General features: G+C 37.2%; 1 protein-coding gene across 1 annotated transcript in view; it reads left to right on the top strand.

Annotated features, from left to right (window-relative positions):
• LOC145687902 (uncharacterized) overlaps positions 1-12,304 on the top strand; it is a 56,507-nt gene that overhangs the window by 30,339 nt on the left and 13,864 nt on the right. The window contains exons 4-5 of the mRNA XM_081761444.1: positions 3,358-3,441; positions 10,709-11,744. Coding sequence (XP_081617570.1) covers positions 3,358-3,441; positions 10,709-11,743 — 1,119 coding nt within the window. The 3' untranslated portion in view covers position 11,744. The remainder of the gene's footprint in view (positions 1-3,357; positions 3,442-10,708; positions 11,745-12,304) is intronic.

Below are 12,304 nucleotides of genomic sequence, written 5' to 3'. Positions count from 1 at the left end.
ATTCGTGTCGTGTTGAAGACATTCCTGTGAAAAGTCCAGACGCCAGTGCAATGAGTTTTGCGCATTTGGATTGTTGAAACGTCGTCTTCAACATCGCCGCTCATGCGCCCTGGATAGTCAATGGAAAGCTTGCAGGGTGGAGTTGGACAGAATTCCCATGCCTGTCCTGCTCCGGAGTTTGCTGCAATGGAAACTGCGATAGTCCACAATGCTGTGGGCCCAACAGAACACGATCGGTGGTGGCGGCGCGTTATTTCTTAAGGTGAATACCCGTCAAAAGTGGTCGGATATAAAGCGAACATCCTTCTGTATAAGGAACAGGCGTGTTACTGTCATAACTATTTAAATCGTTTTATCCTCTGCCAGGCTGTTCAGTTGCTGGTGGATGCTTCCTCGCTAGGGAAGGTTCTCCACCAGTAGGTATAACTGAGAGTGAACCTAGATTCTGATTGCGCTTAGGTCACATACAAGCTATCGCCGCAAAGTATGCACAAACACATGACGGCTTAAATCTTGTGAAGGGATCGGTTTTTGAAAGAGGCCTTTCGCCCATCTCATCCTGCGAAAATCGAGTATTGTAGTAGACACTGCCTCAGCTACGTCACTACTACCTGTCAATGTCCGGAATAATAAAGTTACTGCTATGGACACGCTACAGCAACGAAATATACATTTGTGACCATGTCCTTAGTTGCCTATGAGCATTTAAATTGTCAGTAACCAATTCAAACGCAGTCTCACCATAAACATCACAATTAAAACAGTTCATAGTGCATAGTTCTTCAATTTTTACACATTGGCAAAATCAAACTATTGCCACTACCATTGGCAAAATCAAACTATTGCCACTACCACTACTTTTTATCTTGCAGATTTCCTGTTTCCTTGTAGTTGAAAGTATTTATTCACCACTTTTCACCAAATTTTATTGCTATGCTTAAACTTCCGACTTTAACTCATACATTCATTGGTAAAGAGATGTAAACACTTGGTCGAAAAAGTGTAAAAACTTTTTCAGGCCAGGCATCCTGAGTGCGGTTTCCCTCAGTCACAACATGCAAACGCCGGATGGTACCTAACAAATAGGTCCCCCAAGCCGCTTCCTTTTCCTCGGATAGTGTGCTCGCCGAGGGACGTCATCCCTCATGCATGACGGGCTAACATGGCCATAGATGCCGAAAGCCCAGAAATGTAAATCCTAATCCTAATCTTAAAAGATGCAAACATATTTGTATATTTTGTCTGCCTATTCTCATGAAATCACCTATTTTTACAGACTTCGGCTACAGTCTACAAGGCTGATTATGCAACTGCTGTCTACTATAACGTTTAACAACAGCAGTCGAAAAGGAAGTGGAAGTCAGTCAGTCAGGGCTTATATTTAAAGGCACCATCACGGCATTTGTCTACTAAAACTAAGAGAAAACCCTGGAACCTCAGTCAGGATGGTCGGCGACGGAATTCGAACACAGGACCTCCGGATTACGAAGAAAGAACTCTGACCACTCACCTACGCTCTATCTTAGTTAATTTTCTGACGATACAGTGCTCCAAACGTAACCTTTGATGAGTCATTTCAATGACTCCTTATTCTACGACGGACAAAACGCGTTTCTTCTTATAGCTTTCCGTCTTTGCTTCTGTTTCCCGTTCATACTTCGGATCTTCACCATCAGTGCTACTTACCGTGTTTACTCGCGTAATAGTCGCACTTTTTGTACCAATTTTTAATGCGAAAATCCTACTGCGACTATTACGAGAGAAAAGTTGCCATGCAAGTATCGCTACAATAAAACAAAAAAAAAAAAGAATTTTAATACGTATAGCATTGTCAACATAAAATATAGCCTACATACGAAAAAAAAAATTAAAACTTGTTAAAATTAAACTCGTAACTTACCGATTCGTGGGAAACAAAACAGTCTTGTTGGCATTGGCACAAAAGAACAATATATTTACATAATCGGGAAACACATGAATAAGAACTACGTAAGTCTACAAAGAAGAAAAACACATGCGCAAGAAGTGTCGATACATGAGAAAGATACTATTCATTCTCATCCGAAGTTTCACTTTGTCATATCTGCGTCTGACGAATCTGGGTAACTGCTTTACAGAGCATCACCATCACTTCTGTCCAACGCGTTGGATATACCAGTCCTTCTTAAGCTTTTGACACGGTGTCAGGTGTTATCGAAGACCAACTTTGTAGTATCCACTTGCATAAAATTTATGCGGAGATTTTTTTTTTCTTCGTGAATGTTTTTACTTCAAATTTAAGGTGAGATTATTATGCGAGGGCGACTATTACGCGAATAAACACGGTAAGTACCTAAAACTAGTTGCCTTTTCTACTTTTTTCTCTATCTTCAGCAGATCTTTTGTCTTTTTTATCAATTATTTTCATCACATATTGTTCACAGCTTTTTTCTCAGATTTTGTAATATTTTATTAATTTTCGTTTCGGATCTGCAAAGTGGATCCGCTTAATCGTTGTAATTAAACTGCAAAGAAACAAATTAACATTTTCTTAATCTTTTAGATTGTGTTCCATTCTTATTTTCAGTTTTTCTGCTTTATCGTGTACAGGGTTCCTACTGGTCAGGGAAGTCAGGGAAAACTCAGGGAGGTTGGCGTAGATCAGGGAACCTGAGAGGAAAAAACTGGAAAGTCAGGGAAATTTCATAAAATATATTTTCTCTAGCATTAGTTGTACACAAATTTCAGCTTACCCAATATATTTTTATGGGAGGTAAGTGGAATGTGCGTATGAGCAATTGATTACTATTTGTCTCTATAGAATAAACGTTCTCATATATAAATATTCACAGTTATTTATTCCTTATTTCTACGACATCATCTGACACCTGTCGTGAAAGTCAGGGAATTTCCTGCCAAAAGTCAGTGAAAGTCAGGGAAATAGATTTCTGCAGATCAGTAGGAACCCCTCCTCCTATTTTCAGTTTTGCTGCTCTGTTGTTAATTACTTTCAGTTCATTTTATTTCTTCTGTTATTTTATTTCATTTAGTTATAAAGTTTTCTTATTTAAAGAAAAAAAGACCTAGAGAAAACCGAAATCTCTCAGGTTTCCGTCTCATAGTTACACCTTATTGACTGAAATGGATGAATGATTATTGAAACGAAATGACTAGGAAATAATTGGTAGAATGAAAAAAAAAAAAAAAAAAAAAAATCCCGAGTAAACCCATTGACATTGTGTTATCAATCACAAACTCACATGTTCCGCGTAGTTTATTTTACTTTTATTATATTTTAAAATTTCTGTTCTTTGTGATGTCCTAATTTTATTCTAAACAGTTTTTAATATGTTTTTCTTTATGCTGATGTTTTGACAGAAATGTGAGGCATCATCCCAGTGTCCGAGGACACAGTCTGTCGGGACTCAAACAGATTGTCCTTGCAAAAGGATTGATGTTGAGGTAAGTTTTTCCTATGTTCCCTTTGGTGAATTATAAATTAATAGCTTGGTCACAAACCCTCTAGAAAGAAGTTTGTTGTTTCAAGTGATAAGTTCAAAAGTATGTTCCTGATAGCAGGTTACTCTCCAAATTAAAATGAGTTTATACCCTGCACACTGAGTTTAAAGAAAACATTGAGGTATAATAAGTAAAAACCAGAACAGAACCTACACTGGCAAGACAAGTCGTGACCGCACATGCTAACACCCAATCTTTGGTAATCAACTATTAAAATAAACTTTGAAAATAAATATAAATTCAAGTTTAAGATAGACTTTTTAAATATAGGGTGTTTCAAAACAACACCGACAACGTTTGGGAGGTGTTTCCTGACACCAACACAAGACAAAAAGTATAGACCATCCTGGGTGCACAAATGCTTCCTTTCGAAGTTATAGGCTGCCGAAAACATGAAAGGTCCATACCTTCAATACTATGGGACCTACCGTTGTGAGGCCAAGACTTCACTTATGAACTAGTATGTACCCTATCCAAATATCCATGTTTCAGAACCCTGTGGTACTTCCGCAACAATTTTTATAGAGGTAGTTGGTGAGTAGTTCAAATTGTATACCCATAGCCAAACTCCCTCTATAAAAAATTGTTGCGTAACTATCTTAGGATTCTGAAACATGTATTTTTGGATAGCGCACATATTAATTCCTAAGTGAAGTCTTGACCCGACTAGTGTGCGTCCCATAGTTTTGGAGCTATGGACCTTTAAAATTCACTTTTTCAAGTTTTCGGCAGCCTATAACTCCGAAATGACGGATTTCTGCATCCAGGTTGGTTTATACTTTTTGTCTTACCTTGGCGTCAGGAATCATCTCCCAAACGTTGTCGATGTTTTGAAACACCCTGTATAAGGTGAGTGAAAGCAGCTGGGCATCATTTTCATTATCTCAGCTTCTTTATGTCATATTTCTTCTTTTTTTCTTTAGCACATTTCTTTCTTCTTTTATATGGGAAGTCGAAAGAACGACGACTAATCTTCAGAGGAGTGTAATGCAACTTTTAACACATTAATGTATATTAAAAACTTTTAAAATTAAAAATAAAAAGGAAAAGGCTGAGGTTTTATAAACAAATTCACTTTTAAGGGAGTGAAATGAAAGTAAAAATGATAAAATACAAAAACAAACTAAGAAACTTATATAGGTGAAAATCCAATATCAGGGGTATTTAAACTAAATAAATAGTAAACAAAGGGTTAGTTATTTCGACAGTTGGTTTGTTAATCAAAATAACATAGTTGACCACTAAAATTAAAACTTTGTTAGGATAGACCTCAGCCTATGCAATTAATTTGTCCTGTACATATTTTTAGTTCATGGAGGTTTTTTTTTTTTTTTCATAATAGGCTTAATTTGTTATTAATTATAATTTCTATAATTGTGTAATTTTTCTTCAATTCAAAATAAGTTATTTTAATAATAATAATCAAACTACATCTAACTTAGTATTTATTCATTTTTTACCGAAAACAATAAAACTATGCACATTAATTATAACAAATAAGCAATATCCTATAATCATTTATTCAAATTAACAGCAATCTCTGTTTTAAAGTTACGAAACAGGAGGGAGCACACGAATTCCTTTGTGCCTCCAGAAAGAAAAGTAGGCAGAATTAATAACACCTAAGCAAACATAATAATTAATAAACATTATGCAACCAGTGCCTTAACAAATCTTTTGGGGGCAGGGTTTGCCCAAGTGGGCCCAGCCCGAAAAAAACCGGTGGGTTTTTTCGGGTTGGACCCACTTTAAAACTCATCTGGATTTTTGAGCTTTTTGTTAGTATATTGTTAGTACAACTAAGTTGATCACATTGAAAGTGATTTTTTTATCAGATTTTGGCCTTTTCTTGGGCGAATTAGATGCTTCCGCGTTAAGGTATGCAACATCTTTCAACATAAGACCTTTATAAAATTCTGAATAAATAAGAATCCTTACCTTAGCTTGAGAATTATAGAGCAAATTAATGTATGGATTATGCTTATAGTCTGAAGTAAAATATGCAACTTTATATTTTTGAAAATACTTTCCGTGAATAGTGTGCTCGCCGACTTGGCGACGCCGAGGGACGTTATCCCTCATATGTTTGACGGGATTAAGGCCATAGATGCCGATACTGCCAACAAATATGTAGTGCATTTAGTATTATTTTTTTATTACCTTTGATGGTAACACAAGTATGCGGTAAAATTTGGTTTTCCAACAACAATTTAGTTCAGTTATTTGTTGCTACTCTTCAAATAAGCATTCTGTAGAATCAACACCAGCAATAGCGTAAAAATTCTTGTCAAATTTTAAAGCTTAATGTTCGGAGTTCCGAATACTACGTAACCCTTACTATTTCAAGTGCTCAATTCAAAATTCCGTACTAGTTGAAGTTTCGATGTACAAGGTGGTCCGAAAGTGGGCGTACCCCCCTTTAGTTTCAACAGTATAGTGTTACTTATAGTCTGTACACAATTACCTTGAAGTCTTAAGAGTCATAAACATCGGTATGATCATCACCACTCATGTCGTAACACAGCTGAATTCTGCGCCAAGTTCTCGCAGATGTTTTGCGGAGATACTCCGAAGTCACGAAGGTGAAGGCGTGTTCCACAGCTGCTCGTAACTCCTGCGTTGCGTGATATCGAGTGTTTCTTACTTGTTGCTTTATGAAACCCCAGAGAGCATTGTCTGGTGTCGTCAGATCGGGACTTCTTGGAGGCCAGGCAAAGGGAGCTGGTGAAGATGCATAACCTCTTCCAATCCAGCGGCCAGGAAATGTCTGATTCAGGTAATTGCGCATGTGAATCGCGAAGTGCGCTGGCGCTCCATCCTGCTGTATCACAAGAGTGTCTTTGATACCATTTTCTTCCAGTTGAGGCACCAACCACTCATTAAGCATCTCCAGGTCAGAATGTCCATTAACATCCTAAAACTATCAGAAAACACCAATTAGGGGTACATCCACTTGCGGACCACGCTGTACAGTAAAGAAATCTGCTTTTTCGAGGGGGGGGGGGAAGAACTATCGTGAAAGAAGTACTTGGGAAATTCCCTCAATTGAACGCACAAAGTATCGGAAGTGAATACTTCAACAATAAAACCATTATTTTACGCAGGAAAATATTTAATTTCATTTAAGACATTTTAAAACACTTACTTTATAAAATATGAATTATATCTGTCTTAAATTAATTTTCTGGCAAGAACTGTCTTGCAACAAGTGCTCGGGAAGTTCCCGTAATTGAACGCACAAAGTATGGGAAGAACTTCAACAAAACATTTGGCGAATGTCACTGAGGCTTTTGGGATGATTCGATCTACATCTGTTCATTCGTCCTTTAGATCATTAGACGAATATTTCACCTCCATCAGGTCTGACCGCCCTATTCGCCCCTGGTGTACAACACATACTACAGGATACCACTTTCGGTTTTTTAAGTTTAAATTTTCAGGGTACAAGTACGAGCTACTCTAAATATCCTGTATAGATTTTTGGCGGCGATCTAATAAAATTTCAAAATGGCGGTCTTTTTTTTTTTTTTAACAGCAGTAAATAGAAAATTGTTGCAAGTTGTGACAATGATATTCTTGAAATATAAATGATATTTTAACACTTCCACCCCAAAGACTGAAATATTTCGAAAAAAATCAATTAAACCCGAAAAAACTCATATGGGCCCAGGTGGATTGGGCTTTTTCAAAGAGCCTTGGTTTTTTCAAACCCTGTTTCGGGGCCTTGGTGCAAGAAAAAATTTGTAACACCCACCAATTAGCGATTTATTTTAAAGATCTAATAGTTGAAATTTAAAGCACAATAGACACACTCATATCAGGGAGGTAATTCCTTATATCAAATTAAAGAAAAAGTTATGATATATAAAATAATAAGCCATCAAACGCCTCCTGTAAGAGCTATAAACTGCCGCAAGTGCGAAACGCGGCGTTCTGAAATGCTCTGGCTTGAACGCTATGATATCCGGTTCAAGGAATTACACAAGAACTAGCATAAGCTCTACCTAAAATCTAGCACATTCATGTTTTATAGTAATGTCTGAATACGCTTGTATGTATATCTCAATTGCAAATAACATTCTGGTTAAAAACAGTGTTTACTGACCTGGAAAACCAGGAATTAGCCTGGAATTCATTTTTGTACCTGGAAAACCTGGAATTTAACAACAAACCTGGATTTTTACCTTTTTCGCTGCGTACATTAGAAAAATCCCCTTTTCTTAAAGGCTTATGTTTTGTATGTTGATGGCGACCACGGGTATACCTGATCTGAGTTCTATCACTGCTTCTACTTGCTTGTGACTTTTTATTATTATTATTTTACGCTTTCCTTTGGCAGAGTTCCCATAGAAATAGAAAGCTTTAGGTGGAATTTCTGTCCATATTTTATGTGGCAGTTTTTCAGTACAAATCCAGAAATCAGAGAAATACTGGGAAAGGAAATTTTACGAAAAAATATGGGACAGTCAGGGAAAATGGTACTTAAACTGTAAATCAAGGAAAACTGGGAACTTTTGTTCAGAAAGTGCAATACTCATGGTTCCTGCTTCAAAGTTGCGAGAGGCGCCAATTGTTCATCACCAGAAACTATGGCCAATGAAACGCTTCGAGAGTCACGAATCACACTTGCTCTTGAAGCATTTGTGGAAAAGCAGCAAAAGGCACATGTAGTTGCAGACACGGTGAAACGAGAGTATTTGAAATTTTGTTTGAATCCTGAAATTACACAAAAGTTGACAAATTTTAGTCAAAAGACGAGAGATTAGATTCTTTCCTATATGATTTATCCACTAAGGAAGACGTTTCTACTGCTTTTACAACTTCCTTGCATAAAATTTGTGTTGTTTTTCACTAACGCTGCAGTAGGAAGTAGCTTGTCCGTTAACGAAGAGTGCTTCGTGGAAAATCTACAGGACAAGAGCTTAGTTGCTAAGAGTGTAAGATGCTTTACATGCTGCTGGAGGGATATCCAATGTTAATATCACAAAAGATCATGATTCATTATGTTGAAATTTATCAAGCAGAGATATGAGTATTTGAAAGATTGTAGTGAAAAACAACACAGAAAATATCAAGAAAAGACTTAAAGAGAAAATAAAAGTGTTAGAAATAAAAAGGAAAAGGCTGTTGACTGATGCTGAAGCATTTGCTTTGGATGAAGAAGCAAAAGATTCAAACTCGTAAAGTGTAACAATCAAGATTATAATGTTGTGTTCTGTAGTTATTTGCTTACACAGTGTATATGAGAACATGCGCTTTTATTTACAAAGGAAGAAAATTGTACTCAAAAAGCACCAATCTGAACACCTTTTTTCCGTTACTTATGCTTACAGCCAGGCTTTTGGTGAATTTTAGAGAGATTGCATGAAGAAAATTAATTTTAAGACAATACAGAGCATATAATATGTTGTATTTAATGAACTCCAATCTTAACACATTTTGGTTACAGAATTATTATACAAGCACAAAGTATTAAAGTTCAAGGACTTTGGACCAGGCCTAGGCAGGTTGTTCTAAAAAGGTTACTTGTGAATCGAGAATATTTTTGTTTTGTAGTTGGTAACTTCTCTATTTCTGTTTTGCTAGCCATTCCATCTGAGTAATTTTGTAAAAATGAAATAATAATGAACATTCTCCATTTAAGAACATCGTAAATTAGCATGCGTAGAATTTAAATTATTAACTTTTAACTTCTTAACATGTTTTTACTACGTGAAGAAGTTATAAGGGATATGAATCACTCGTTAGTTAAAGGTGAGAACTCTGCTTTTGTCAGTTACTGCACTTTTTTTTTCTTGTTGGTAGGGGATATTAACAGTAACAACTTTTCTTTGTTTAGGAAAAAAAACTGACACCTGGAAAATAATATATAATAATTTATTATAATAATATAAATAGGAAAAGCGTGAAGTTTTAAAACAAACATCTAGTAGACACCCTTAAATAGAGCAGCCACACACGAGGGCTATTTATTGACTTTCAGTTTATCAGTGTTCACTCTCCCTTGCATAAATTGGCATGGTTATTGTTAAGACCTGACTCTCGAGTCTGATTTGATCCTGACTGTCTTCGATATTACACTTCAGGTGTTTGGTAACGACTTTCCAGGACACTCTCTCTTTCATTTCTGTCCTGCTGCAATGTGCTGTAGGCTGTTTTATGGACCTTCCTGGCATTGTTTAGATTCTCCCCTTGTTACTCTGTGTGTTTGGTGATTCACTGCTCCTACTTCTGGAAATGATTTTCTTTTGTTTCCATTTAGTAGTAGTAGTAGTAGTAGTAGTAGTCCATTCGACGCTATCTTTTGTGTTACTGATATGATTTCTGCTTTAAGAGAATCCTAACTTTCACTTATCCCCTTTAATAATGAGAGTACCTGGCAATTTGTTTTCTACTATACCACAACACGGGGAAGAATTTGTTATATTGGCGGGCCGCGGTGGCTCAGTGATAGAGAGTTCACCTCTGGTGCATGGGGTCCGTGGTTCGATCCCAGTTAACGCCAAGTGAGATTTGTGGTGGACAAACACCGTGTGCGTGTTTTTTTTTTTTTTTTTTTTTTTGGGGGGGGGGGGTTCTCCGACTTTCTTCATTCCACCATTTCCTTCATTTCTTATCATCACCGTCTCCTTTAGCCTTCTTTTCATTTCAATTCAATGTTATATTCCTGTTTACGACAGTACCTGCAATGTCATCTAAATGTTCATTTTCACTTCTTTCATGATCTGAGTTCTTGCTTTCTTTGTTGTTATGTGCCCTACGTGCTTTTGTCAACATCGGAGTAACCACTATGCTGTCATCCCTGCTCCGTGTACAATTTTGACATTTGTATGTGGAAACGACCATTAGGAAAACCTAGGCTCAGACAGGAGGACAGTATTAAGATGAATCTCGCAGAAATAGAAATACAAAGTAAAAACTGGATACAGTTGGCTAAGGATAGAAGTCAGTGGAGAGCTTTTGTAAACGCAGCATTAAACCTCCGGGTTTAGTTTAGTAGATTGCATGTTACCAACCACAAACAAACGAGCCTGTAGTTGGTGATTAACCTGTATGTAATCGATTTAGGTATACATAGATTGCCTTACTTTCCATACTACACTAATACAGTCATTATTGTTTGTCCTAGCTTAGACTATGGCTCAATTGTGTATTTTGTATGTTGTTCTAGTTTAAACTCCATATAAATTTTTCTTTCTTAATTTTACAGAATTTAACAGTGAAACAATGGAAAGGGTTCGCGAAATGGTTTGTTCAAAAGGCGATGTATCCTGACCCTGAGGAACTTGAAGTTCAGCGGAATATTGATAAAGCGCTCAGAGACATGATAAAAGCATTCAAACAAGGTTCTGAATCTTCCTCCGAGTCCGAGGACAGTATAAGTAGTGCCGGAGATGTACGGTCACTTAGACTGAATGAAGGTGACCCTAGCGAAGAGAGAGAAACGCCATCAGTGTGTCAATTCAATGTGTCAAACTGTGCTCGCGAACTGCGTGAACTCAAAAGTGCCGAATGGTTGCGTCGAAATGAGGATCAAGTCAGCATACATTCAAAAGAAATGAATGGAGGAATAGTGGGGAATGGATTCAGTGAGGGTGCAGGTGTGAAACGTTATTCCGATGTTTGCGAAAAACTAGTCACGGAGTCAAGTGAGGAAACTTGTCAGTCGAAGAAAGGTAGTGCACAGCAGTTAAATTTAAGACTGGGAAGCACAAATACTTCGTATGCAAGATGTGTCAAGAGGAAATATCTTAGATATCTACGGAGTCCAGTGCTCAAAAGAAAGCGCCAATGTTTCGAAACAAGAAACATTCGAAGATTCCCAAAACAAGATCTTGGTTGTCGAACATCAAGTGACGAAGTTACTGAGAAATGTAAGAACGTGATGGCACAGAATCTTGAGAATAATTCTAACAGTACAGAAGAGGAAGAACTTACTTCAAAATCTTCCCACGGTGATTATCACTGTACTGAAAGTAAGGACCAAATTACAGTTTTAGAAGCGGTTGACCAGATAAACAAAAATGAGAACATTACCGTGAAGAAACCCAGTGATGTACCAGTGAAAGAATCCGCTGACGTATTAGTGAAGGAATCGCATGAGAGTCCAGTGAAGGAATCTACTGACACATTAGTAAAGGAAATTGCTGACGCATCAGTGAAGGAATCTACGGATCCATCAGTGAAGGAATCTACGGATCCACCAGTTAAGAAATGTAATGATGCACCAACTAAAGGAAACTGAGGTAAGTGGCTATTGTGTGTGTTGTATTCGTTTAAATTGTTGTAGGTCGTTTAACAACAACTTTCTACCAAGGTCTGAAACTTATAGCAACATTCGATGATGCATAGTTACAAAGATAAGAGTGCTTCTGGATTGACCAGGCAACAGTGTGAGAACATACAGTCAGCACCAAACTTACGGGATGTTCGTGGTCATCTTCGACGAGTGTCTACTGACTGTTAGTCCTTTAAACCTATTAATCCATGCTATGAACAAACTAGTGCTGTCGAAATGTTTTTGAAAAAAAATAATCGAAAACCGCTTTTGCGGTTTCGGCTTTCAAAACCGTATTTGCAATTTCGGTTTTGAAAACCGCATTTTCTGAAAAAAAAAAACGAAAACCGCAAATGTCTCAAAAATTCGAGAGCACTAATATCAAGTAACGACGAGGAAACAGCAAAGAATCTTTCCCCACTTCGGCTCACAGTTGCCAGATGGAGGGAAATTTCCCTTGACGTAGGGAAAAAATACTCAAAATTTGCAGAGGAGAAAGAAGGTATTTTTTCTTAATGTCTTAAAGTG

The sequence above is a fragment of the Thermobia domestica genome, chromosome 6 (assembly GCF_964235325.1).
Source record: "Thermobia domestica chromosome 6, izTheDome1.hap1.1, whole genome shotgun sequence".
Taxonomy (NCBI): domain Eukaryota; kingdom Metazoa; phylum Arthropoda; class Insecta; order Zygentoma; family Lepismatidae; genus Thermobia; species Thermobia domestica.
Note: the sequence above shows the minus strand (reverse complement) of the source record. Positions and strands in the feature narration are given on the sequence as shown.